The 26,881-nt window shown below is 39.0% G+C and overlaps 1 protein-coding gene across 4 annotated transcripts in view; it reads right to left on the reverse strand.

The window, feature by feature from the left end:
• LRBA (LPS responsive beige-like anchor protein) overlaps nt 1-26,881 on the reverse strand; it is a 396,467-nt gene that overhangs the window by 169,380 nt on the left and 200,206 nt on the right. For all 4 annotated transcript variants that reach the window (XM_071555647.1, XM_071555648.1, XM_071555646.1 and 1 more), the window contains 3 exons: nt 12,044-12,168; nt 4,551-4,697; nt 1,827-1,963 (listed from right to left, as the gene is read on the reverse strand). In XM_071555647.1, the coding sequence (XP_071411748.1) occupies nt 1,827-1,963; nt 4,551-4,697; nt 12,044-12,168 (409 nt within the window). The remainder of the gene's footprint in view (nt 1-1,826; nt 1,964-4,550; nt 4,698-12,043; nt 12,169-26,881) is intronic.

The raw sequence follows: 26,881 nt of genomic DNA on the forward strand, positions 1-26,881 counted from the left end.
TTTTTTTCCAAGGGGCATTTTCTACAGCAGCTCCAGTCACCGCTATCAAGGTACATTGACTTGAGCAGAGGGTGGGGCAGGGAGGCGTTAAGGCTTGAAAACAAGCTGCTTTGGAAGCTTACTTGGGTTTCAAGAAATTATTCAGATTTTATTTTTAGTCCCCTCACCCCCCTGCCCCCAAGACATTACAAAAAGTCTTTTTTAAGACCTCCAGCTAAAGTAACATCACAAGCAGAATATAAGAGGTGTAGCCAGTATTTAATGAAAACAGCTCCTCCTTTTATAAGAACCCAAACAAAATCTCTCAGATACAGAATAAAAGATAGAGTCAAGCCAAACCAGAATGCCTGATTATAGGCACTACCAAAAAAAACCACTACTAAATACTCAAAAATAGGAGAAAAGAAAGGAGGCTGAATTCATATGTTGTGTGTCAATGCTCCCATAAAACACGTAACAGGCATGGTAAGAATTACTAACTGTACTGAAACACTCAATGTGCTAAACATGAAAAAAATGCAGAATAATGCAAATCAGTAAGACTTTCCTCATGTCAATGCATTACAAAGCAGAACATTTTAGATGAAAAATGCAGTAACAGTAGCATATGAAACTGACTTTACATTTTAAATGTATATCCTACTCACCATTAATTGTTTTTCAGTTTGTGATTTTTGGGGTTTTTTTTAGTTAAAAATAATGAAAGGAGTAAATACATAAAAATTTTAAGCACTATCTCATACCTGAAATAATTTCCAGTATGTTTCAAAAATACTTCAGGATCAAAAGTTAAATCTCACTTATGATATCACATAAAACCACAATTCTGGTTAATTGCTTATATTAAAATCTAGCTCTAACAATTTAGGAGCATTGCTTTTCAAAATAAATTTATTCCTTGATAGGATTTGATAATCCCAGCTTTCAGATCCACCAATGCCATTTTTAATACAGACACGAGCAATTTACTCAATAGGAACAAAGAACTAAAGTGATGCTTAACACACAAGGCATTCTCTACAGACAAGCAGAAAACCACTTCTTCCAGTAGTATCCTTCACAAAGAAATTATTACCTTGTTTAATATTAAGCAGATAATGAAAAAAACAAGAGCCATGACTGTGCTTAAGTTGGGAAGCAAGAATATTTACAATTTGTGCCCTACTTTTGAAATGCTGCTGTAATACTGTAGAAAACATTCAACTGCAACATTATTACACTAATCGCACAATATACTCCCTTTGAAAATGGAATTTTACTGAAGGTTACCAATTTTAAACAAAAGCATATTAGAGCAAATAAAGTTTGTGGACATTAGCAAGTCAGTTCAGAAATAGTTTAGGAGGGCAATTATGTTTTCAACTTAGGCATAATAAATAATAACAGGCCCTGTAAAATCTGCTATAGAATAATACGACAAAAGCACTGAGAACTCAAGAGAGTAGGAAGTTTAGCACTACGTTACATTGCCATCATATAAAATCAGGAAAGTAAAACAAAGCATTTGGGCTAAAAGCCTCCTTGAACTTTGCAGTAATTCACACAGGCCTGTGATTCAAGATGTCTTTATTTAAGACATCTCCCTGGAGCTTTATTTGCAGCCAGCTAATTAACATTCAAGTATGGTCGAATTGTGGGAGGGGGAGAAAAAGGAGAAGGAAAGGAGGTGTCACTTTTGGGAAGTTCAGTAACATATATGGTCAGTCACAAAGTTATTAAAGCGGGAACACTGCAGACCAATAGAGGTAAAGGAAGTCGAGTGAAGAATTAAAGGTCTTGGGTAATTTGTCATCATCTCTCAGAGCTCAGGGTCAATGATCTCTTACCTTTGGGTCGATTTTCTTAAAACTAGGATCTTCTTCATCCACCTCAAAGTAGAGCTCAGAAAGAGTGATGGAAAGAGTGCCTTTCACTACTACTGAGGGTGCCACAAGCTGAGCTGGTGTGCTGAGGGCAACTGGACCTGCCAAAGCAGGAAAACACCAACAATGTTCAAACTGAAAAGAATGCAAATGCAAATTATTCTCTTTTCAAGCCAAGAACATACAAATAAAGCAAAGGGCATAGCTCTTCCTTGAAGAGCAAAACTCTTTATCCCAGAAAGGAACATATGTAACAGATTTGCATTGTCTCTGTGCTGCTGAACACTGAAGCAGCTACAATTGCAAACTGCTGCATACATTATACAGAGCTGGCTCTAGCATGGCACTAGTCAGCTTTACTCACACATTCTCCTTCTGAGAAACTTCAAGAGTTGCATACCTTCTGTTATATGCAATACAGAGACTGCACACATGAACACTTGAAATCTTACTGTCTGATGTGTTCTTTAGTTACTGGAAAGTTTCCACAGCCTTTCATAGAGATGAACATAGCAGTCAAGGCTGAAAGTTGTCTCACTGTAAAGTGTTCCCTCATGGATGCTAGAACTCTATTGTTAAGGTTGCACAATGTTATAGAGCCTAAAGTAAAATGTTTCAAAGATGCTTTTGATTTCACTTTAAATATTGTTCAAGGATTCCATACAGTGTTAGTGTAGCTCAGGGACTGTGGGAGTAAACAGCTGGAGGGTTGGTTTCCAACTGAATGAATTTTTATTGGAATAATCACATCTCCACAGGGCTTATCACAGGGACAAATCAGACTACTACTGAAAACAATAGGTTCAGCATAGATCTGACAATGCAGAACCTATTATATAAACTAACACATTCAGAAAGAAAACAGGTTAGGTTTGTCATCCAGCTGATTAAGAGGTAAGGAAATTAAGTTACTCGGCTACAGTATTATCTGACTTTGGTAAAACAGTGGAAGATATTAAAGTGACATAGACAATTTTGTTTTAATAAAGCATCTATAAATGAGGTACACACGTTCAGGTAATCAACGTGAGAATAACTGACAAAAAATTCAGATGAATTGTTATTTCCATCGATTGTTAGGAGGGTGATGGTCCTTAATCTCACATCAATCTCAATGTGTGCCACTAGGACAAAAGAAGAGATGCTCTGCTGAGATCAGAGCAGCTTTGCCCTCTATTCCCAATGTACAAATACATTGTGTTTGCAGATGGGCATGAGATAGCTGTGAAACTGCCATGATTTCCCAAAGCTCACCCCCACAAATGGATGAAATAAGCAGCTATGTGTTCTTTTGCTGTCTCCCTTTGCCCCCTGTACATTAGCATGTAATCCAGAGGAGAAATAACATTTTTTCAATCACTCGCAGACATTCAATTACAGGGCAAGCAGACAGCTGCAGAAGCTGGGGCAGTCCAGGTCCTGCAGAAGACCCCTGACAATTTCCACTTCATTTCTAACCCACACCACTTTATTAGTGAGGATTACTTCTTAATCCTATTGCCATTGTCAAGATTATATAATTAAACTCCCCTTTTCACCTCTATTACAGTATGAATGTATTACTCGAACCAATGAATGAATAATAGAAGGGAACATGAAGGCTGTTGAGGAGGAAGCTCATGGTAGAAAGCGAAAAATAAAAGATTTGTATACAGAAAATGCCACTGCATCATTCTCCTGTTTCTTTATTTTACTTTAAACTCTTCCCATGTAAGTTTTATTTATTCATTATGCATTTTTGTTTTTAATAAAGGAGTGGAATGCAGTTCATGGATAAGCAAAATGCCAATAAATATTCACAGCATTTTCAGTGAATTATCATATGGATGATACGTATCAATATAAGATTATAGTACCAGTTTCTCAGGGAACCAGAATTATCCTATAAATGGCATTTTTCTCCAAAGTAAATGTACATGGGATACCAGATGAGAAGCAAATGAATACAGAGAACTTTGCATTTTCTCTGTTCCTCAAATAACAATGAAGGCGCTTTATAATTCCCAGTCCCCAAATCACTGCTTACTCCAGTGCTCCATTTTGAACTGTACAGAAAGGGATCCACTCCACTCAGATTGCAGCATCAGCAAAGGTTGCATGTGACTGTGTAAAATTAATTAAGTTCAATGATCTGAAGTACTATTTCATCTTCAGGAGGGAAAGAAAAAAAAGCAGTGAAGTCTAAGGAGACTATGGTCTGTGGAGAAAGAACTTCAGTGGGGGAATCTGGAGGTTTAAAGGAGCTAAATCCAGTGAGTGTTCACACTCAAGTAAATAACAAATATATACAATATTATAGACTCTGGGAAAAAAATAAAGGTCTCAAAAGCCTTTCATTACAGACAACTTGCCTAATTGTCCACTAGGTCTAGAGATTTGAGTAGAATGGGATTAAAAACAAAGGAAGCCTGTTTCAAGGTAGGGTTACTTTCTCTAAGGCCGGTTTCCTAGAATATGGACATCTACTGCAGAAGAAAGGAGGTTATAAAAGTCAGAAAAAGAAAATGCACAACTGTCCTCAAATAAACCCTCGGTATCTGAGATGCACAGAAAGTTATCTTAATGACCCAGTTATAGAAAGGAACAATTTATCAATGTGTGTCCCAAACCATGACTCACTGAAGAGACTGGGAGATCAGAACTTGAACAGTAAAGAAGCTGAGGAGAAAATGAGATAGGTGAAATTACCTGTTAAGTTCTCCACTTCTCTTTCCTCCATGAATGACATGATATCATCGTCGCCTTCCAAGAGAATTTCACTTTCTGAGTTCTGGTTTCCTAAAACTTGACTCTTGATGGACTGCTTTCCTTTAACAAGTATATCCTCATCGGGAGCTGAAATGAAAGAGGCACACATTGCTGTCTGTCAGGTCTTAGAGGCAGCAGTGACAAAGGAGTGTAATTTGGTTTTTTTTTTTAATGAAAGTTCAGGAAGAAAATTGTTTAGGACTAGCTGTGGGAAGTACCTGTCTTAATCCTCTAATGTTAGGACACATCTAGTTTTAATCCTATTAAGCCTGCTCAAAATTATCCAGTGCTCTCTGCAGTGTTTAACTCAATTTCAAGTGTTTATGACAGAGGGGAAAAGGAGACAGCGGACTCCCTTCCGCTGCAGCCTTCCTTGGGAAGCTGAGCTGGGGGCAGATCCCGACTGCCGGGTGTGATAACCTGACTCCCAAACCCACACGGTTCGAGCAGCGGGAGCGCCGGGATGGAGCACGGCGGGCCGGGAGCGGCGAGACCAGCCCGGGACGGCGCCGGGGGCAGCGCAACAGTGAGAGGGGGCCGGGGAGGGGCGGCACAACCCGCTGAACGCTACTCCAGGCAGGGGCTGCTCCCGTGGCATCCCGGCGGGATTCCCCCGGCGGCGGGGAAGGCAGCGGGGCGTGGGATTCCTCCCGCTCCCGTTCGCAGCGCGCCCGCCAGGAGCGGGACGTGGATAACATGGGGAGGAAAAGCGCCCAGCCCGACGTGCAGGGCGGTGGGGGGGCGAATCTGCCCCGAGAGGGCGGCTGAAGGCTGGAAGTGTGCACCTGCTTCCAAGGGGCACGGGGAGCCCCGTCCTCACAGCGCATTCCTGCGCTCACGTCGGGATTTTCGGCATGGAAGGGAAGGGAAGAGGCAGCTCTCGCTGGCTCGGAGCGCCCTGAGCCCCCGCCCCGCACGGAGCTCTCCCAGCGCCCCTCCCAATCGGGGTATTGAACTGGCAAACTCACCGCAGCAAAAATGAAAAAAGAAGAAACAAAAAAGAATAGGAAATACGAAAAGAAAGAACAAAGAAAACAGAAAAATGTGGGTTAAAAAAGGAAAAAGAAAAAAGGAAAAAAGGAAAAAGAAAAAAAGGGAAAAGAAAAAAGGGAAAAGAAAAAAGGAAAAAGGAAAAAGAAAAAAGGAAAAAGAAAAAAGGAAAAAGAAAAAAGAAAAAAGAAAAAAGAAAAAAGAAAAAAAGGAAAAAAGGAAAAAAGAAAAAAGGAAAAAGGCAAAGAAAAAGAGGCGATTACTTGCTCTACATCTGAGTTACCTCTTGATGAGGTAAATGCCAAAACACAGCATTGTGTGTGTTGGGGTTTTTTTTCCTTTTTTAAGTTGAAAATAAAAATACTGTTTCTTAAATGATACATTGAGAATACCCATGGCACAGCCATGTTCGAAAAACATTCACCAAACACATCAGGACCAACTAACTTCAACACACTGGTCGCTGCTCTCTCTGATTGCTGCCACACTTGATTTGAAGCTCCACGGGCTTGCTCTAAAAATATGTTAATCTGCAAACATTTACAGAAGGCAGCAATTCCCCGGTGGCAATATAAAAAGTTTAAATTGTTTAAGTAAATATATGCACATAAATTGCAAATAATAAAACTTTTCCATTAAGTGAAAAGTGAAAAAGAAATCCAAGGACCACCGATCAAAAAGCCCAACAAAAACCCCAACACTCTAACAATAAAAAAACCCACCACAACAACATAAAACCCGACCAAATACCCAGGGTTTGGTTTAGGCCTTGATCTTAAAAAACCCAACAAAACTAAACCCCAAAATACAACCCAAAGAGAGAGCAACAACAAAAACTAAACAAAAAATGAAACAAAAACCCTCTCCCCAAACAGACCAAACAAAAACACAAGTAAAAGGGAATTTAACTTGCCGTACAACATAAAATTCAATGTATGCATGATCCTTTCTGCCCTAGCAATATCTGCCCCTTGTAAGCAAGTCTTAAAAAAATTACCATAAAGCTTTAACTGCATTGTACAAACACAAATTTTACTTTCTTGCAAAAAGTGCTCATGTAAATAATGCTAACTCAGATTCTGGAGTTGTTCAATGTGAGTTGAAAATCTTCTTGTCATGGAAAATATGCGGCTGATATTTAGGAAGGTTTTCCTGTAATTAACTCCCCCTTGAGGATTTTCAGTTAGCAGCAGTAAAATTACCATCAGTGTACTAACACACACCACATGCACTCTTATTCACTGCCCTACCAGCACTCTCTTGAAGATCAAAAAAGTGAAAAGAAAAAAACCACCTCAGGATGAAGTCCAAGATAATAAATTATTTTCCTTTTTCTTGTGTCCTTTTATTTTTAATGCAGGCACACTGTATTTGTTGTTTGAAAAACCTCATCTGTACTGTACAGACCTGCCCTTTTTTGCTTCCTCTGCTAGAATCTGTTATACTGAAGATGTTGTTTCACACTATCCCTCTACCTAGTCTCATTTAAGATTCAATTCAGAGTCAAAAATCAAAGCTTAATGCTTCTACACTTAGCACAACTCCTCTAAAATGCTATTATGTCCTTCAGTCTTTAAGAAAAAATAAAATCAGTGTGGCAACTTCCAAACCAAAGATGACTAGATAACAAATATACACCTCCTACCTCATCTTTTTCACTCAGATTTTATTTCCTCCCTTAACTAATGATATCATACAGATTCAAAAACACACATTTTATGTAGTAACTACCTTCTTTAATAACAGATTTTAGGCCATACACTATTTTTGTTAAATTTTGTTAATTTTTGTTAATTTCTGTCATCACTTTGCACATGATGTTGGTTCCCCACATTTCCCGAGGTGCATGAAACATCTGCACACAGGCACAGAAGATGCAGAGCCTGTTTGCACACCTGCAGGTACCAGCTACTGTAAGGCAGGGAGACATCCCCCTCTGAACCAGAACCTGCTTCTTCTGTAATGACACAAATAAAGAACTGTATCTTCAACCAACACACTCAGGCTCATGTGAGAATCTCTGTGGAACAGAATGCAATCCACATGGATTCACCTATTCTTCTGTGGATAAATGCACTTACATAAGTAGACCATGGTCTAGTTCCCTTTGTGCATATGCTGGTCAGAGATCCATATGTCAGAGCATGATGTCCTGTGGCATACTCAGTTCCCACACATGCACACAGAGATGTTACACTGGATTTCCTATTTCAGGTCCCAAACCCTGCTCTGCCTTTTCTAACCCCAACCACACTCTCTGCCAGGCCTGCCTATTGCTGGGGTGACTGGAGCTCCTGGCTCCAATCCTGCAGATCTGAGCACACACTCATACACCTTTTCAAGACCAAGACCTCAAGGCATGGCCTGTGTACCACAGCCTCCTGGCAGAGCATTAATCTAGCCCAGCAATTTCATTCTTATAATTCATTAGTGTAATTCCATGCAATCCTTCCCTAACTGCTCGGTCAGACTCAGCTTCTTCAAAGAGTGTTTTGCAAACACATCTCTGCATCTGCAGTGGGTTGTATTTATTCCAGTTAAATCTCTGGAACGCTTGGGCGTAAAAATAACAGTTTGGTTTACATTGCTGACCAAGCTCAAGGCTTTCCTAGAAGGACACATTATTTTGAAGAGTTTGCCTACAGCTCAACCTTACACGCAAACAACAGCTCTTAAAAGCCATTTGAGAAACAAAATATTCAAAAACATGATACAGAAGTTACTGCATTTTTTAAGACTGGTAAGCACACTAGGAAAAGCAATTCAAGGAAAAGATGCATTAAAAAAACCCCTTACCACGATTTTAATTTCTTTACAAAGAGCTCTCTCTACTCTTCCCATTTGTTTGAAAAGATAACAATGGAAAACTTTCATGCCAGATATTCTGAATGTTATTTTTAACATTTCTTTTTCATCCCCTGAGTTGAGGCAAATAAAACTAACCAGTCAACTGCAATACTGTAGGTCATCAGCTGCTGTCCCTTGAAGCCACAAAGCCCTGAACTCCACCTATTGCCTTGATGGAAATACTACAGACTGTTTTAATCCATCTCACCCCAAATTCTGATAAAATGTCAATTAAAAAACTCCAATAAATCACTGTTTAAAAACCTTGATAAGATATTTTGTAGCAACTAAAAATTCTCTCACAAAATATTGCATTTGGGGATCAATTTAAAAATACCTACAGGTTTAAAGTACTCATTTTTTTCAAATCTATATAAGCATCTTAGTTTCATTTCTAAATAGTAGGTGAAAGGGAGAAAAGAGTTAACTCTTTCTATCCAAACTTTCTACCAAACCATCCTCACCTCTCTTTCCTTTCCTCACAATACACTATTAGACTGACTTTTATAAATAGCCAGTTTGGAAGGATCTTTTTTTTTCCCTCCCCCTTTGAAAAATTACCTAAAGCCTTTTTTTCCCAAGCAAGTTAATGTGAACTTGGGAATGGCAATTAAATTGTCAGAATTAAAAAATTTGTTTTTAACTAGAAGGTAGCCAGAAGTGTAGTCATGGGGCTGGTATTGATTGTCTGAACAGAGAACATTAGTCTTCAGGTATTTATTCTGCCACCTCTGCACCAGAGGTTCTCCTTCAAATCAAATCAATCCCTGGAAAAGATTGGTTCTTGCTACTAAGACACATAACTAGGCTGCAACAGAGCTGATTGTTGTTGTCCTCCCTGGGTTTTACTGAACAATATCGAGGCTTCCGATTGTTTCTGAATCATTTTCACAGCTGCAAATTGGGATGATTCCTGCATTGTGATTGTTTTGGGGTGGAGGACACATCTGGTTGTATCTGAAAGATACCAAGCAGTTGATAGTGTGTATCTTCTAGTGAAAAGTGTGTTAGAAGTCATGTTATCAAGTATGGTTACTGCAATAGCACTTTTGCCATTATTTATGCATTATTTTCCCCTGTCTCCCTCCTGGCAAAATCCCTTATGCCCAGTTTTAGGTTTTAGTCTGTTATGTTTTGAGAAAACCTCAAATAGGCAGTAGGGAACCTTTTACACATTATCAAAAAATGCTTTTGAGTCAGAGACACGTAGAATTAATTGAAATGGAAAAATTAATGATAAATTATTGATGGCAAACCATAACATACTGGGACAAACATTCTGTGAATTCTACAGATATCTACACCACAAAAAAAGGGTCTGAAAGTCTGGTTGCAATAAATCTGAAAATAATCAGATTTTCTGATGTGAAATTGGTTAATGTTGAAAAGAAATAGATCAAGGGATCACTCCAGTTGATGTTTCTGACAACTGAGACCAAAAAACCCACCCCAAACCATAAGAAAAATGAAACAATAAAACCCCCAATTACCTTTGTATTCCTACACATTACCTATAGCTTCCAGTTGAACTTGAATTTGTACTTTGGTCATCTCTTTTACCCCTTGCTAGTGGAAGGTCTTGGAACAAGACAGTTGCATATATATACACACACTCAGGCAAACAGCAACTATGTATATTTGCCGAAGTCACACTAAATAATGACTTAAGGTAAACTAGAATATTCACTGGGTAGATGAAGAATGACAACAATAACAAATGCAGTCTGCCATTAAATTCAGAATAAAACAACATCAGGAAATTAAGTATAATAGAAGACTGCCAAGGATGTCAGAATCTGAACAGAAAGGCAGACAGAACACAATTAGGTGTATTTAAATTACCCAGGTTAGTTACCAGCTATGCCTATCAGCTACCTATGAAATAGGGCTGCTTATATTCACTCTTCCTTTGTATTGACAAAAATTATAGTCCTGTCAATTACGAACTGAGTATGAGAAATAGCCCTTGAAATACAGCATAGATAGTGAAAATATAACATTAGTATGAAATACAAATAGTTGTATTACTGTGCATTTACTTACGGAAGAATTAGCTATGCAAATATAAATTGATGCTTTAAATATTTTTCAGTAAAAATATTTTTTAAATTTTGATAAACAGTTTAAATACAAAAATATAAGTCGAATACATAAAACTGTGACAAGATCTATTTACTTTAAAGTACACATAATATTATAGGGCACAGTTGTTGTTCATCCATGGAGTATTAAACAGAAAAAAACCCTAGTGCCCCTAAAGTCCATGGCATAGAAATAACACCCAGTACTAAGAATAACAAGCCCCAAAGCAAAAAATGGGTTAATTAATTCTACATCTTGTTCTTTCTATAGTCCAAGATGTGGGGCTCTACAAACATTGCTTTCAGATCACTTTATTGACTATTCTCTGTATGGTCATTTATTTTAGAGGACTGATGTCACATTTGGCATTATATCAGCTGACATATTGTAGACATTTTCTTCCAGAAATGGCTCTTTAAGGCTGAGTGCAAGAGGTTAAGATGCCTGATGGAAACTAACTTTACAACAGTGATGTTCTTTTATATTCACACAACGGCCTTAGTAATTAGTTTATGCCTCCACAGATAATTTGTGTATGTGTGCACATATGTATGCAGTAATTCACAAACTAAGAAAGAAAAAAAAACAAATTTAAATTATTCTGTTCCATGACATTTACCTTCAAGGTGAAGGGTACTCAGTTTTTATTATAAAAGTAAATTACTTTTAAATACAAGAAAGACTTTTCCCACCTTATTAATGTATCTTCATTAGATTGCAAAGACATAAAATTCTATACTAAACCTTGAAGTTCACTAGCTTTGTATGTTTGATTGTTTATATTTTTATTTACTATGGAATTCTCAAACTATGGTATTAGTTTTGTAAATACACTCCCTTCTAGAACAGACATAGCACACGTAACTGAGTAATCCCCGATCATAAAACAGGAAAAAATCCTGTTAAAAAAAGCAATCTCCTACTTTAAAATCACCAGGTAGAAATCATCACTACCATTTTGCTGCTTGAGCAATAGCTCTACATCTCGGCATTTACTACTATTTATTCTGTATCAAATTCTTGCAGAGAAACTTGAGGACTTACACATGAGCAGGTATCTGTAGTTTAGCTGTAGAAGTCTTATTTTTGTTCTAATATACCTGTAGTGATAGGCAGACAAGTGCTAAGGCCACCTGAAATAATGGCTGTGAATTTCTGAACAGCAAAGACCTTCTCCTCAAGTTACTGAAGTATAAATAGGTAATTTACAGGAAAGTGTGTCCAGGGATTAATGGCAAAACTGCATCCACTTTTCCTCTGCTCAGTGAGAACTGTATTTGCAGTCATTGCATGCAAAGTATGCACGCGGTGCCACTCAGCTAAGATGGAATGAAGGGGCTTGGCAAACCCCAACAGTTCATCTTTGGATCCAACAGTGGTCCAAAACGCACCGACAAAACCGGGGGATTTGGGGCCATTTCCCAGCACCTGACAAAGAGGAAGGTGTGGTGTTTGCCACCACCACCACGGCCTGTAACCTGCTGCCAGTGGCACGCAGCAGCTTTCCCACTGACCATGTTCGGCGGCGGCTTTGAGTGTCGCTTCGGGATGTGTCGATCCGAGGGGGTTGCGCACGAAGCGTCGCCGGCGCCGCAAGTCGTCCTCCCAGTAGTCGAGGCGCCAGAACTCACGAGGACGACTACAATGAAACAGAGGAGCCACATGTGTTAGCAATTATCAACCAGCATGGTAGCGCTGCATTTCGGCATAAAGCTCTCCTTGTTTGCGCTGCTTTGGCCTTTTTTTTCTTAACCTCCCCCCCCTTTCTGCAATCTTTTACTTAGGTATGTCCTTGAAAATAACAATATCACCTTCCAGTCTAAGGAACTCCTTTCCCTTTTTTTCTTGGAAGGTGAAATGAGCACTAAATACATCATTTTGAAATGAATTGCTGACAGTGTGATCAGTTTCCCCACACTCTAGTGGCATGTGCTCCGATTTCAGCCTCATTTCAGCCTCAGCAGGACACCTTTCTCAGTGACTGCATTTATAAACCAGAATAGGGAAAAGGCTATTATAAATATGGTATAGCATTACCTATATTAATCAAAGTCTGTCCCCCTTCATTTTTCTTCCTAATTTGTGCCTTTTTGCACAAGGTCAGTAAATCATGCCACGAATTCTTGGTCCAGAAAGTGTTAACTTTAATGAATACCTCAGTTACATGGTTATGTATGTGATAATAAAATATTACTCTGTTTAGATGTGCAGGAATTTAATTAAAATAATCTCTTAAAATATTCATTACATTTAGCCCCTGAGGCTTAGAACAACACGAGAAAATGCATTTCTTTTCCATTTACTGTTTTTAAATAAACCATTCCAGGAGAGTGAAACAGCAATCTATTTTCAAGCAAATCAGATTGCATTTCTGGTTTATGTAGTTGTGTTTTTACATTTAATTAAAAACTACATGTTATGATGTGTAATAATTGCTACATACAAGGTATACTTTTAAAAAATTACATCTAGAAAAGGTTATATCAAATTCATTATTTTCCGTTGTACACTCCAAATATACGTAGATCTTTTTAATATGGTCATATATAAGTGCCAGTTACTATCTTGTTGGATGATCATAAATGAATGTTACTGTAAAACAGCATTTTAGCCCAGAGAATGTACAAAAAATGCCAATTTCAGGTATAGCAAATAAAGAAACAGAAAACGCCTGAGGTGTGGAATAGCCATGATATCCTGAAAATGTGTATGCCCAAATTAAAACCCACTGATTTTGTTTGTTTGCATAGCTGGTATTAAAACAACAGATGGAAATGCGCATGAATTCCATTTCTGATCCATGAGCTAATAGAAAGTATACCCGTCAGCACTGACAAATTATTAGCCACAACTAATTTACAGATCACAATGTTAAAAATATTTGGTATCTACATTCTTAGCTTTGAGGTTTAAAGGCAGAAATGAGTTTTATTTAAGGTGAATCAAGCCGAAATGACTCGCATAACCCTACTCACACACAATTTGTAGACATTAAAAATTCCAACTGAAAATAATTTTATGAAAATGGAGACTATCTTTGCATTCTCCACTAAAAAACTATGCCTTTTTTAAACACCAAAGAAAAGACAGTGCTAGTCTTCATCTTACTGATTTCTTAATTTCAGAAAAATACTGAAGTACTGGAATCAAATTCCCAAGTATCTTATTTTCACACTTAGTCTGTATTGCAGTCATGCTAAAATTGGAACGCTCTAGTTATAAAACCCAAAGATTTTGGAAGAATTAACCAAAGAGAAATTATAAAATACAGGAAGCTATGTGTTTATTCAAAGGTCGATTAATAACTTAAAATTCTGCATTAGTGATTATAGAAAAAAGGCAGAACACAGCTGGGTATGTGCATGCCTTTGATAGTCGTAGAGCATGGATAGGCACTTCATCATTCTGCCTTCCTACATTTATCTGTTGAAATTATTATCAAATATCAGCCAGGATGCAGTCGTGAATCACAGCCTGCTCCTCGTCTTCAGGGGAATGATACAATGAGGGTCTATTCATCAGGGTGGCAATCGGCACGAGTAATTAGTTCCCTCGACTGGGATCTCCTACAAAGCTTATTTCAGTCGGCACCACAAACATATGACAATGAAAAGCTAATGGAAGCCGCTAAAATTTGTTAACCTCTTCTGCCATCAATCCTTCTGCTAGTCTGTGCTACAGTATTATGCAAAGATGGTAAATTATTAATTTGTCATTCATCTACCTTTCCACAGTTTTGATAGAATTAAGTGATGCCATTCTTCTGGATAACAATTACAATTACAGCACATTACAAAACTACACTAAAATTATTAGGAAAATAGGTAACAATGATCAGGCATGAAGTATTATCCTGAAACACAATATATCTTTAGTCCCCTACTTTTATTTTCAGTTCAGCACACAAAATTTGCATAGGGTTCTATCTCCTTTGATGGTGCACTGATTATTCACAAACAACTACATCATAGCTATTAGACTGTGCATTTGAGTATTTGTAACTATTGGCAACCACTGCATTATGAGATAAAAGAATAATAATTATCTACTCCCTACACATAGAAAAACATCCAACAAACCCTCGCAAAGCCAAAAATAAACTAGTTCTTACAAGTGAGCCATTCTTGAGAGCAGCTACTGGGGGAACTGCATATAAGAATCAATTTAAGCCAGTATACTACACAGCTTATATACATACTATACTATACTATACTATACACTATCCAGAACACCACCTTACTAGTGAGATCATTTAACCACTGCAGTCCCACCTCCAAAAGGCAGTACTGTACCACACAGACTTTGTACCTCTGCAGCCAGGGGGAGACAGACCCAAGTGCTGCTCTAAATGGGCAGAACTGACTGCTGAGAGACTGAAGGGTTATGCAGCAAAGGGTCAAGGGGAAGCTGATTTTGGGAATGCTATGGCAGCCTCGACTACAGGGGACATTTGACAGCAGAAGTTTCCAGGCCCACACTAAAGGCTGCCATATGGACTAAAGGTGCTATATGGACTGGATCGATGAACATAAGTACTCAATTAGTCTAAGTGGAAGAGCAACATTTCTCAGGGGATCAGAGATTTATGAATTATAAATCATATGATTTGCATGGATTTGTCAGGGCGCCCTATAACATGATGCACAGTAATCAGTGGTTCCTTAGTAACAATATTGACTAAATAAAAACAAAGCTTTTATATTAGATGTTTTGTTCAAATAGCAAAAAAATATATTGCTTTATTTTTCAAACAGTTTCCCAGATTATCAGGCTATGTGCTCAGAACTGAGATAAAGCCTTCCTCTTGTTCCTCATTCCCATACAACTAACTTAATTGTTAAAATTGTACAGAAATGAGATTAAATTGAATGCTTCCTGTTTCTTCAGGACTTTGTGTCATGAAAAATAAGTCACTTCACTGCGACCAAGTCTGAATGCTCACTTATTTTCACTCCAAGAACAAGAAGCCAATTTTCCTACCAGTTCCAAAGATTAAGACAATTGGAGACAAAACACACCAATTGCTGTGCTAGCTTTATTATCGTGTTATAGCAAAGTAATTTTAGGTATGGCAATTACCTTCTGGTCCTCATAGGGCTATAGGTTTAAATTGAATCTAAGCAGTCCCAGAGAATGACAAGAGGATCGTGCAATTGCTGAAGAATCACTTCTGGTAATGTCTTATCTATTGGGCATTTCAAGATAATCTGCTACCTCTAAGACCCCAGAAAAGAAACAGTCAGCACACCAATGTGGATTGTAAAGGGGCTGTGTGAGGTGGGGAAGAGGAAAGAAAAGGCAAACCTACAAAAGCAATAGTTGGAGAGGTCTCAGGGCTGTAACTCAGCCTACCAGTTAACAGAAGCCCCCATTGAAATACTTAGATTAGTAGCAAATAAACAAATACAGCACAGAAAAGAGAAACAAAGAAAGTGAAAGGAAGGCAGAACAGCACAGTGCTTTAGAAATCATCTACAAAGATAGAGGATGAATAGAGCTCTAAAAGACCTCTCCTATCTAGAAGGCTCTCCAAAGTCCTAAGGGCAAGGAAACATCTGACCATGAAAAGCAATTGCAACCAACTTAAAAGCAGCTAAACCTTTGTGAAGATACCAAGATAAATTCTGAGATTACACACTCCTCCTTGGAACTCAAACTATACAGTTAAGCAGGTGAGTCAATCTCGCAGCCTAATCAATGCCTGGTGTCTCCACTAAGACCATCAGCAAGGCAATCAATCAGTGATGAGAATTTTTAAGGTGTAAGTGTTCGAACATAGGCTAAATTTGTTTCATAGCCAAAACCAGAGCAGGAACATCACTTACTCATCAGTAACAACAGCAAAGATTTGAAAGGAAACCAGAAATAAGGTAGCTCTGTGATTTCTCTATCACCAGCTGCATGTCTATTACAACTTTTAATTTATCACACACTTTGGTTGCATTAGCAGAATATTGCACAAAAGAGCAATCATAGAATGCAAGTAGTGATGCCTAATTTAAAGAAAAAATATGCCAGATTATTTTAATGCTGTTCAGGAACACCGCTTGGTCTAAATCTAGATGAATTTTGCTTCCACATAAAATGCTTCAAGAACTCAAGCCAAATATTCTCTGTGGGATACACAAACATTTTTTCTATTAAAAACCCCCAAAACAGTAAGAATTTCCATTTGAATCACAGAATCATAAAATGGTTTGGATTGGAAAGGACCTTATTCAAGATCATCGTGTTCCAACATCTCTGCAGTGGGCAGGGAGACTTTTCACTAGACCAGGTTGCTCAAAGTCCTGTCCAACCTGGCTGGGAACACTTCCTTGGATGGGGCATCCACAACTTCTCTGGGCAACCTGTGCCAGTGTCTCACCACCCTCACAGGAAAGAATTTCTTCTTAGTATCTAACCTAAACCTGCTCTCTTTAGGTTTGAAGCCATTCCCCCTTGTCCTATCACTATATGCTCTTGCAAAATAGTCCCTCTCCAGGTTTGTCATAGCCCTTTGAGGTACATGAAGGCTGCTAGAAATTATACCAGAAGCCTTGTCTTCTCCAGGCTGAACATCTCAACCTTTCTCAGCCTTTCCTCACAGCAGAAGTGTTCCAGCCCTCTGATCATCCTGGTGGCCCTTGTCTGGACTCACTCCAACAGGTCCATGTCCTTCCCTTGCTGGGGACCCCAGAGCAGGATGCAGCAGTGCAGGTGGGGTCTCACCAGAGCAGAGCAGGGCAGAGGGGCAGCATCATCCCCCTCACCCTGCTGGCCACACTGCTTTGGATGCAGCCCAGGACACAGGTGGATTTCTGGTATGTGAGTGCACATTGCTGGGTCATATCCAGCCTCTCATTCACCAGCACCCCCAAGTGCCCTTGGCAGGGCTCCTCTCAATGCTTTCATCCCCCAGCATTGATTTGATTGTCAATTAAAATATAAAAGTGCTGAAGTACAGGGCATCATGTAATGTAAGAGGCTGCTTTATCTTGTAAATTGAAATCCATTGCATTTTCATACAGCTGGATGCCCAAAATATTAACTAAAATCTCTCATATTTTGCATATAATAGTAAAAAAAGGTATATTCCACTAACTGACTCAATAAAATGCAATTTCCAAAAGCAAGTAAATTTTCTTCTGAAACCCTTCAATATTTCTTGTAATGAGTTTTCACAAACTGGGATCTAAAAGCACAAGTTACACCAGAGCACACCATCAGCACGCTACTACCTACATGACTGTAAACATTCATCTAAAAAAGGTTTTGTGCACATCTAGATGTATTATTGATTTGTAAGATGATCAAAAATATGTAACATACTTTGGAAAATAAAACATTGACCTTAAGGATGGTAAAGCAAATACTGAAAATATAATTTAAAAAAGCAAGTTCTCAGCAGCTCTTCCTGCAGAGATCCCTTGCCCAAGTGTTTGCCATGCGGTAAACCTAAATCAGAGGTCTGAGGCAGTATGAAAATGACTGGGTTTCGGTAAATCAGGTTTCTGATCTGATCCCCTTTTTGCCTGTATTACCAAAGCACATAGGAAAAGGTTGATTAGTATTCAAAGTTGCAGCTAAAATATTTGTTAGCCAGCTACACTCCAATGTGTGTATTTCACAGCACTTCACTGATACTGTATCTACTTCAGAACATTAAAGATTAATTAACTCCTGATAAGTGCACTGAGATCTTTGAAAACACCCCCTATATTACCTACACTTTCTTCAACTGCAAAAGCAGTTGCAGTTCTACTCCCTCTCCCTCTCTCAGTTGCCTTCACACAAGAATTTGTTCAGCCACACTAAACTGAACCACAATAACTACCTGGGATTGTCAGAGTTCATTGGTTTGACTCTGTTCATTTAAGTGACCTGTTTACTCTGCAGCCTCACCAGCAACTGTGTAACTAAAAATATGGGGGGGGGAAGTCCAGGTGAGAGAAAGACACAAAAGGATGAGGAAGAATATATCTGATATGAAAAAAGACATACCATGGAATCACATGCTAATAGCAGAGTCTCTACCTTCTCATGTTATCTTCATTTTCCTCACACACAGACATTCATATCCCGTAATTTCAGGATACAGACTTCCACAAATGGAAATAACTGGCACCCTTAAGAAAAAAACCCATGCACAAGCAGGCTTTTAATCTTTGCCACAGTCATTGCTGTAGTAACAGGAACTGGTCATAATAAAGGCCCAGGGCCACTGAGTACAACTTCTTTGGCATAATATCAATTATGCAGAACACTAATCCAATCCATTAAATCAGCATAGCCTATTTAATTCTTCTAACTCTTTTCCAAGAAAACATTTGGCTTTGTCTACAAAGGATTTTTTTCCTAAAAGAACTTTTGTCTTTATCTATGCTACAATTTTATGAAAAGGTGTGTGTGGAGGTGGCTACTGTTGTATTTACAGAAGAGAGAGTAATGCTGTTCTTTACATCTTGCAGAAGAAAGAGATGTGCAAAGCAGGCTATGAATTTCAGGCACATCATCTGCATGGACTTAGCCCAGACCTCTGAGGAACTCTGCACAGCAGGAAGGGGACCTTTGGACAATTTAAACCCAAGGTGCTTCCAGTGTGGAGGCAAAGATGCGACTGTCAGTAAGGGAAGTGTGTCTGAAAAGATGTTTCATGCTGTATCTCCCTATATAAACAAGGCAGGACAAACAGCACAGATCTGTAATTGCTAGATTTGCATTTTAAAAACTAGCAGAAATGCTGTTTGGATGCTTTTATGCAGTAAATAGTTACGATACTATCTCTTTGTATCAACCATCCATTAGACACTACAATTCCCTGCCCAGGCCACCTGATCTTTGTGTTTTTCATGGAATCCTACCAAAAATCTATTCCCACCTAACTAGCTAACAAACAAAACTAGAGGAACAAAGCCAATTTCCGGTATCACAGAGACTCTTTTCTGCACTGACAAGCTTTGAATTCCTCATTTAAAAAGCAATCCAGAAATAATGTTGACTATAAATGCTTGAGTCTCCCTCTACACATTATACAGCACCATGTCAGGGAAAAGACAAGCCCACCTTTAAGGTGTTGCTGTCCTAGATAATGGTGTTATTAACCTCTGTTAATGTATGAGTTTATGTATGAGTTTATGCATGCTCCTCTTTGATCTTTATTAACCCCTTGGTGGCTAACCCCGCTTTTTGGGGCAGCATTCTTTGAAGTGCTGGCATTCCAGTGCACACTGATACTTCAAAGAGGGCTCACTAAAGTATGTGGTACAGTACTAATCATGTATTCTGCAACCACTCTCTTATCTTAGACTGATCTTATTTTGATCAGTCTAACATAAAACTGCACTTGCAAAGATGTCACCTTAAGACACAGTTCAATTTGTGTTGCTTTCTGTCAAGAGTAATTATAAATTAACTGAAATGAAAACTACTTCACTTTTCTACCAGAAGTTAACATGAAAACTTTCTTCTGGCTTTCAGCAAAAATTAGTTCAGACATGATTCAGACATGGAAGAATGAATGTATAGCAAATGTGCAGCTGGATGCTTTGGCTTAGTTGCTCATAAATCTTTGCAGATCTCACACATCCTACACCTGATTGCAGTCAACAACATTTGTTTTTCAAAGTAACTACACTTCACAGAGGTCCCATAAACTACTATTCATATAGAAAATAACAATAACTACCAGGATATACAAAAAACAGGTACACTGCTTCTCACTGGAGGGTGTTTTGCTGCTGGTTTGATAAAGTGGAAATTTAGTCAGCAGTACTTCCTTGAGAAAATGAAGACTAGAATATAAGAATAAAGGCTGCAGGTTGTAATATGACTGAGAACCCAGCCCAATCTCTATCTCTATTGCCATTACTGTTGGTTCTGATGCTTTCACCTTAAGCATATGCATAGGAAGTACCTATATATTTTCTGTCTAATTAGAGCATCAGCAGATTTTCTGTGAGGAGTAACATACATTGGAATATTCCTTCCAATAGCTTGAAATTTGAAATCATAATCTTTCAGAACTCATGGATATATAGATCAACTTTTGACCAAAAAGGAGATCTGCTCAATTCTGTTTTATCATTTGTACATTGTTCTGATTCCAAAAGTATTAACACAGGAATTACAGTAAAGCTTTACCCCCAAAATCTTAGATTTGACCTGCCCCAAACACTTCAGCTTCACTACCATCACTCCAGAAGAAAGAGGATGGAATCACATTCCCATATATCTACACTTCAAGAGCTGTGCCTAACCTGTATCCTTTTTTTATAGCTCTCTTAACAGCTGGATACTTTTCTTGCTTCCATAAAAATGTAATAGTGCACCCCTCCCTCTGGTTCAACAAATACTTTTCTGCTCTATGTTCTCCTACAGGAAGTTAATTTTTTTCTGTTTTGTGTATATATTTTCAGTGTCCTCTACCAGAAAGATTTGTGGGGGAGTGGACAATTGAGGGGGAGTTTGTTTGATTTTTGGGAGCTTTTGTTTTATTTTAAGTTAAAATCACTATCTATTAACCAAATCAACTCAACAATTCAACAACCACCACAGCGAGTTTTTTTTGACATAGAACAATAAAGAGAAGACCAACCTCCCTGAGGTCTCTAAATGCCTACATATCAAAAATATATACATTTTATCTTTTTATTGTAGACAGAATTTGAGTGCATCTGGGGAGATAAGCAAATTCCTCCTTCAACCTCTTGCTTAATCACAAATCAGTCTGAACATATTTGTCCCTCTGCTTTAAATTATGGTAGGTGGAAAAGGCAGCTCTCTCAGACCCACTGCATGTTTGGCCTCAAACAGCATCTTGGAAAAGGTGTTCAGATGGCAGGTTAGGATACTGAAGTCTCAGAGGCTCAAATTCAACATTACCTGCATTTCTCCTATTCTCTGATAACTAAAATCAAAAGCTAAAAAAAAAATCCTCACAAAAGTCTGAAAAAAAATCAAGTATGACTTGAAGCTCAACACTTCTGTCTGAGATTTAATTCAGGACTTAAAATCCAAGGAGGGCAAAATGTGGGAAATTACTTCATTGTGTGATGATTGCAGAAACATATGTAAGAAAGAGTTCAAGTAACTGCAAACATTGTACCACGCTCTGAGACAGGAAACAATAAGCACAAGGCAGCAAGACCACTGAGAAGCACATGGAGCAAGACTCCTAACTGTTACCATACAGGCACTGCTTACTCAGGGAGCAACAGGACTCAAATACCTGCAAAAAGGTTTGACTTAGCAAATATATTTCTCCTTTGAAAGCCTTGCAAACTGTCTCTAAAAATACAGACACAGCACTGAATTATGACAAAGCACAGAGAGAGTACTGTATTCACTGAAGGTTTAAATAAAGGGAAAAGTAGCCTGAAAACACACCTTCTCTTCTATTATATGTGATCAGCAAACCAGGAGACAAAAGGATGGCAATTAATAGGCTCTGCAGAGGGAGGCAGGTTCAAAACTGTTCCCTGCCACAGTGTGCATGTGAAGATGTAGCCTGTGGGTAGCCCTTGGCCAGGTGGAACCATCAGCTCCCACCAAGCCCCTTGCAGGAGGTGTAAAGAATCCTGCTGCAGTCTGAGAGAAGTCTGTGTGAAACAGCACCTACATGACACACAGAGGATGGAGGAGCAGCAGGAAGGTAGAGACATTAAAGCAGGAAAAACACTCCTGTGATGAGGAGCTGATGTGGGTGATTCCAATGGGATGAAGTTCAATAAGGCCAAGTGCCAGGTCCTGCACTTTGGCCACAACAACCCCCTGCAGCGCTACAGGCTGGACACAGAGTGGCTGGAGAGCAGCCAGGCAGAAAGGGACCTGGGGGGACTAATTGACAGGAAGCTCAACATGAGCCAACAGTGTGCCCAGGTGGCCAAGAAGGCCAATGGGATCCTGTCCTGGATCAAAAATAGCGTGGCCAGCAGGACCAGGGCAGTGATCCTTCCCCTGTACTCTGCGTTGGTGAGGCCACACCTTGAGTACAGTGTTCAGTTCTGGGCCCCTCAGTTCAGGAAAGATATTGAGGTGCTGGAGCGGGTCCAGAGAAGAGCAACTGGGCTGGTGAAGGGACTGGAGCACAAGTCCTGTGGGGAGAGGCTGAGGGAGCTGGGGTTGTTTAGCCTGGAGAAGAGGAGGCTCAGAGGCGACCTCATCACTGTCTAGAACTGCCTGAAGGGAAGTTCTAGCCAGGTGGGGGTTGGTCTCTTCTCCCAGGCACTCAGCAATAGGACAAGGGGGCACAGGCTCAAGCTCTGCCAGAGGAAATTGGAGAGCAGAAAAAAATTCTTTACAGAGAGAATAATCAGGCATTGGAATGGGGGATTCCCCATCCCTGGAGGTTTTTAAACTGAGACTGGACGTGGCTCTGAGTGCCATGATCTAGTAAATGGACCGGAGTTGGACCAAGGGTTGGATTTGATGATCTCAGAGGTCTTTTCCAACCCAATCGAATCTATGGCTCTATGACTCTAAGTTAATAAAAAGTCAGAGCCTCTGAAAAAGAAAAGGGACCAAACCCCACAGTTTTGTGAAATTTCTAATTCTGCTTTGAAAGAATTAGAATTATTATTGCTTGCATAGCAAGAACACATAACTCATGAAACACAGCATGAAGGGATGAGTCGCTTTGTTCTGGTACAGATTGTCTAGCAATTATCAGAGACCAGTGCACCATGGATTAGGAGTCATAAATTAAGGTAAGCAAGACACTTCAATAGGATAAAATGGTAGAGCACCAAGATTTTGTAGCATCAAAGCCAAGATTTTACAAATTTGACAGGTCATGTCACCGAGCAAAGAAAAGGAGTAAGTCCAACAGTGATGAAGATGCTTCAAGACCACCCGAGGGATGAAGTCAGGAGACCACTGCCCAAATTTCAAGCCAAAAGGAAAGCTCCACCCAAGATTTTGCCCAGTCATTAATATGGCAATTAGAAGATGTAACTATGAGCTCAAGGCTGTATAAATGGCTTATTTTACACAAAGAAGCCAGGCAAGTTTTGTTCAGTATGAACTGGCTTGAGTCCAACATTGTTAATAAACACCTTTGCTGCTAAAAGAATAAAAAAAGTCACTTAGTAGTTATTTATTTCAAGGCTTTTTCACTATCAGCCTCCATTTGGAAAGGTGAAAGTGGATATTTGGGGCTCCCATCAACAGGTAGGGAGACACTTCCTAATTGTTTTTTTCTGCACACACCCATCACTGTCCTATATTTGCCCAAATATGGTACTACTTCATGCCTTATTACTCAGTGCTAATTGGAGCTCACCTAAATATCTGCAGGTTTAGTCACCCCTCCTGTGAAAACTGGCTTAAGCTACTGAACTGCCTCTTGAGATCCACTAATGCCCCATGGGTCATCAAGGTTCTGAAGAGAGTTTGCAGCCCCTCTCTGAAAAGAGGCTGCATTACTAAAAGAGAAGTGCAGAAGTCGTCCCTATTGATGTTACACAAGTTACCAAAGGACTACTTGCAGTAAAGCTTGAGAGCAATGTTAGAGTGCTAAACCACTCAAGGGTCTTTTAATACAGCAATCAAGGCTTTTTAGTCCACGATAAAAGCTTGCACAGTGACACACCAGAAACTGCTGAGAAGATGTAAAGCTGTTTTCTGTAACTACTTTGAGAAAGAAATCTAGCAACAGCTAACTTGGTAATGAACACTTGGACTGAGCAATACAAGAGTTATATCCTTACTTTATGCTCAAGACTAACAGCGTTAGCATTTAAATCCAACATTACAGAACAGGATTGATAAAATAGACTGTTAAATGAAAGCTTAAGAAGCAACAAACCGGAGAGTGTTTCCTGTTTTGTTTCAGTGATTTAAACATGACACCCAGAATTTCTTTCCCCTCTGTGTCAGCATCGAAAGAGGCACATGTTTAAAAGACGATGAAGTTTCTTCTTCAGGGGTGCTATTACCTCTCTTGGCAAGGCTTCCAACTTCTCCCTCTTTATCTAGCTACTCCATGATTGTTTGTTTTTTAAGATAAATTCACCAAAAAAACCCAACCTCCAAAAAAAAACCCAAACCAACCAAACAAACAAACAAAAAAAACCCAAAAAACAAAACAACCACACTCACAAACCAACAAAATAGTATAAAAACCAACATACTTCTTTAGATTCTTTCCTAACACTGAAACAGCTTTCTCAATATTAACCAGTTCTTCTCCACACAGCAATCCCATCATGAGGGGAATGAATTGGACACAACACTGTCACTCACAACTGGAAACAACTAGTCCTATGCAGCAAAGAATCCCTGTCTCCCAATCATTCAACACCAGTAAGAAACAGCCTCATCCAAGCGGAGAACAGAGGGATGTGGAGTAACTCACACTGCTCTGCACAAGAACTGCATCGCCCCAGGGGTGCCACAGCCACTCAAGGAGCTCCAGGTTCCTGCAGAGGAGGGACATCAATGCACCCACTGGACAGCAAGAACCTTTTCTCACCAAAAGTCTAACCTGGAATTCTGCATCCCAAAATTTCAGTCGTGGCTTAAGGAAGTGTAAGACCAATCCAATCATGTACAACTTCTCCCCTAACACTGCCAGTTTCCAACTATTTTCAGCTCGGGGGATTTCCTGAGTCTGATGTGGTTTGTCTATTTATACTCCTTCTTCCTCCTAATGTATTTCTATTCCAAGTACTCATCCACAGTGGAGAAACAGACTCCAAACAAACCCGAGCATCAGTGGCCTCAATCCCCACGTTGGCAAGAATTACTGCAGCAAAAACTAAGCTGGAACTGTGGGCTTTCCTGGGAAATTCTGTTCTAATGCATCACTTCAGCACCACGGGAAAGAGTTCTCAGTGGCACAGGCAAACCTTGGCTTCTGGACTACAGAATTCCATCTGTGTGTTTATAGATCAATTATCTGTACAGATGTGATACTGCTAATATTCATGAAAAACTAGATTTAGGTCACTAAAGAGAAAAGCCCTTTAAGTACTAAAGAAATTCCTTAAAAATAATCAACTGTGTATTTAAAATCTGGAATGCAAACATGAGAGCAGAACAGTTCTCTGTATCATTGGTACAATTCTCCACATTTTTTGCTCGAGATGTTAATTCTTATTTTATGTAAATTCTTCAGAGAAGATTATTTAAGGCCACACCACTGTTAAATTATTGTGCACATACTTATATGCATAATTTAAGCATACTGCATCATAATGCACATTTTCTTCCTTGAACATAATCTCCCTCCTGCATATATAAACTGCATGTGTAATTATCTGGAGTCACACCTTTCTCCATTATTCACCCTTAGAAATAATCATGTATTATCCCTGCTAAACTAAGCTAACTTCTTTTTTTAGTAGCCTACAATGAAAAAATTAAAGAACTCAAACATTCTGATACAGGATATAGTACAACTTCTCCAAGAAACCTTGTTTACAAAGTTTGTTAAATCTATCACAGAAAACACTCTTAAGGAGAAATCATGGTAAAAGAATTGGAAAGCATGGGGGTTCTGCAATTAGCTTTTCTGCTGACAAAACAGTCAATTCAGACTGACACTCAAAACTGAGAAAAGACTGTTTCATTTCATCACGAAAATTGAATGTTTTCCCTTCCCTTGTCAAAATAAAAAGCCCATATATTTTGCAAGAGATTTCAAGAATAAGATAAAATGAAAAGTTTTCTATTGCTGTAAAATCACTAATGTTTTCAGAAGACAAACCATGTTTTCTCATTTTGGGAGGAAGATGAATGCAGTTAGTAATGAAATGAACAGAGCTCTAGAAAGAATAAAACCCATTAATTTACATGCAAACCAGTTTAGGGATTTTTTAAGTGACTCATGAATATTAATTTGAACTGTTTCAAGTACTGATATAAAAACAGCTACTTGTACTACATTTTTCAACTCAAAAGTAAAAATACAGCCATGAAAACAACGGCAAAGGGACTCAAATAAAACCTGATCTTTTGCTACAGCTTCTCAAGGTCACAGGATTCATTTTCAGTATCATGCACCATTAAAATTTACTTTGTTGTACCAGTCACTAAGAGGGACAGAGAATATGGTTTTCACAAAGGGGATGGCTTTCATCTAGACTTTCACCCTCTTTACAGGGAATAACTTTGCTAAACTTTGGAAATGAAATACATGTGTGAAGCTGTATGGGCAAGCAGCAAATCACAGGAATAGCTCTGGATTACTTACCAAACCATATGATAGAAGTAACCAATCTTTGATACTAATCGCTGCAAGATGGGATTTTCCCCCAAAATTTCCCATGAGGGAAGGGGGCAGTGAGAGGAGCAGAGACAGACTGACAATCACCACAGAGATTACAGCACACTGTACAGGACTGGAGGAGAAAGGAACACATTAACAAATG

Source organism: Pithys albifrons, chromosome 5 (assembly GCF_047495875.1).
Source record: "Pithys albifrons albifrons isolate INPA30051 chromosome 5, PitAlb_v1, whole genome shotgun sequence".
NCBI lineage: Eukaryota > Metazoa > Chordata > Aves > Passeriformes > Thamnophilidae > Pithys > Pithys albifrons.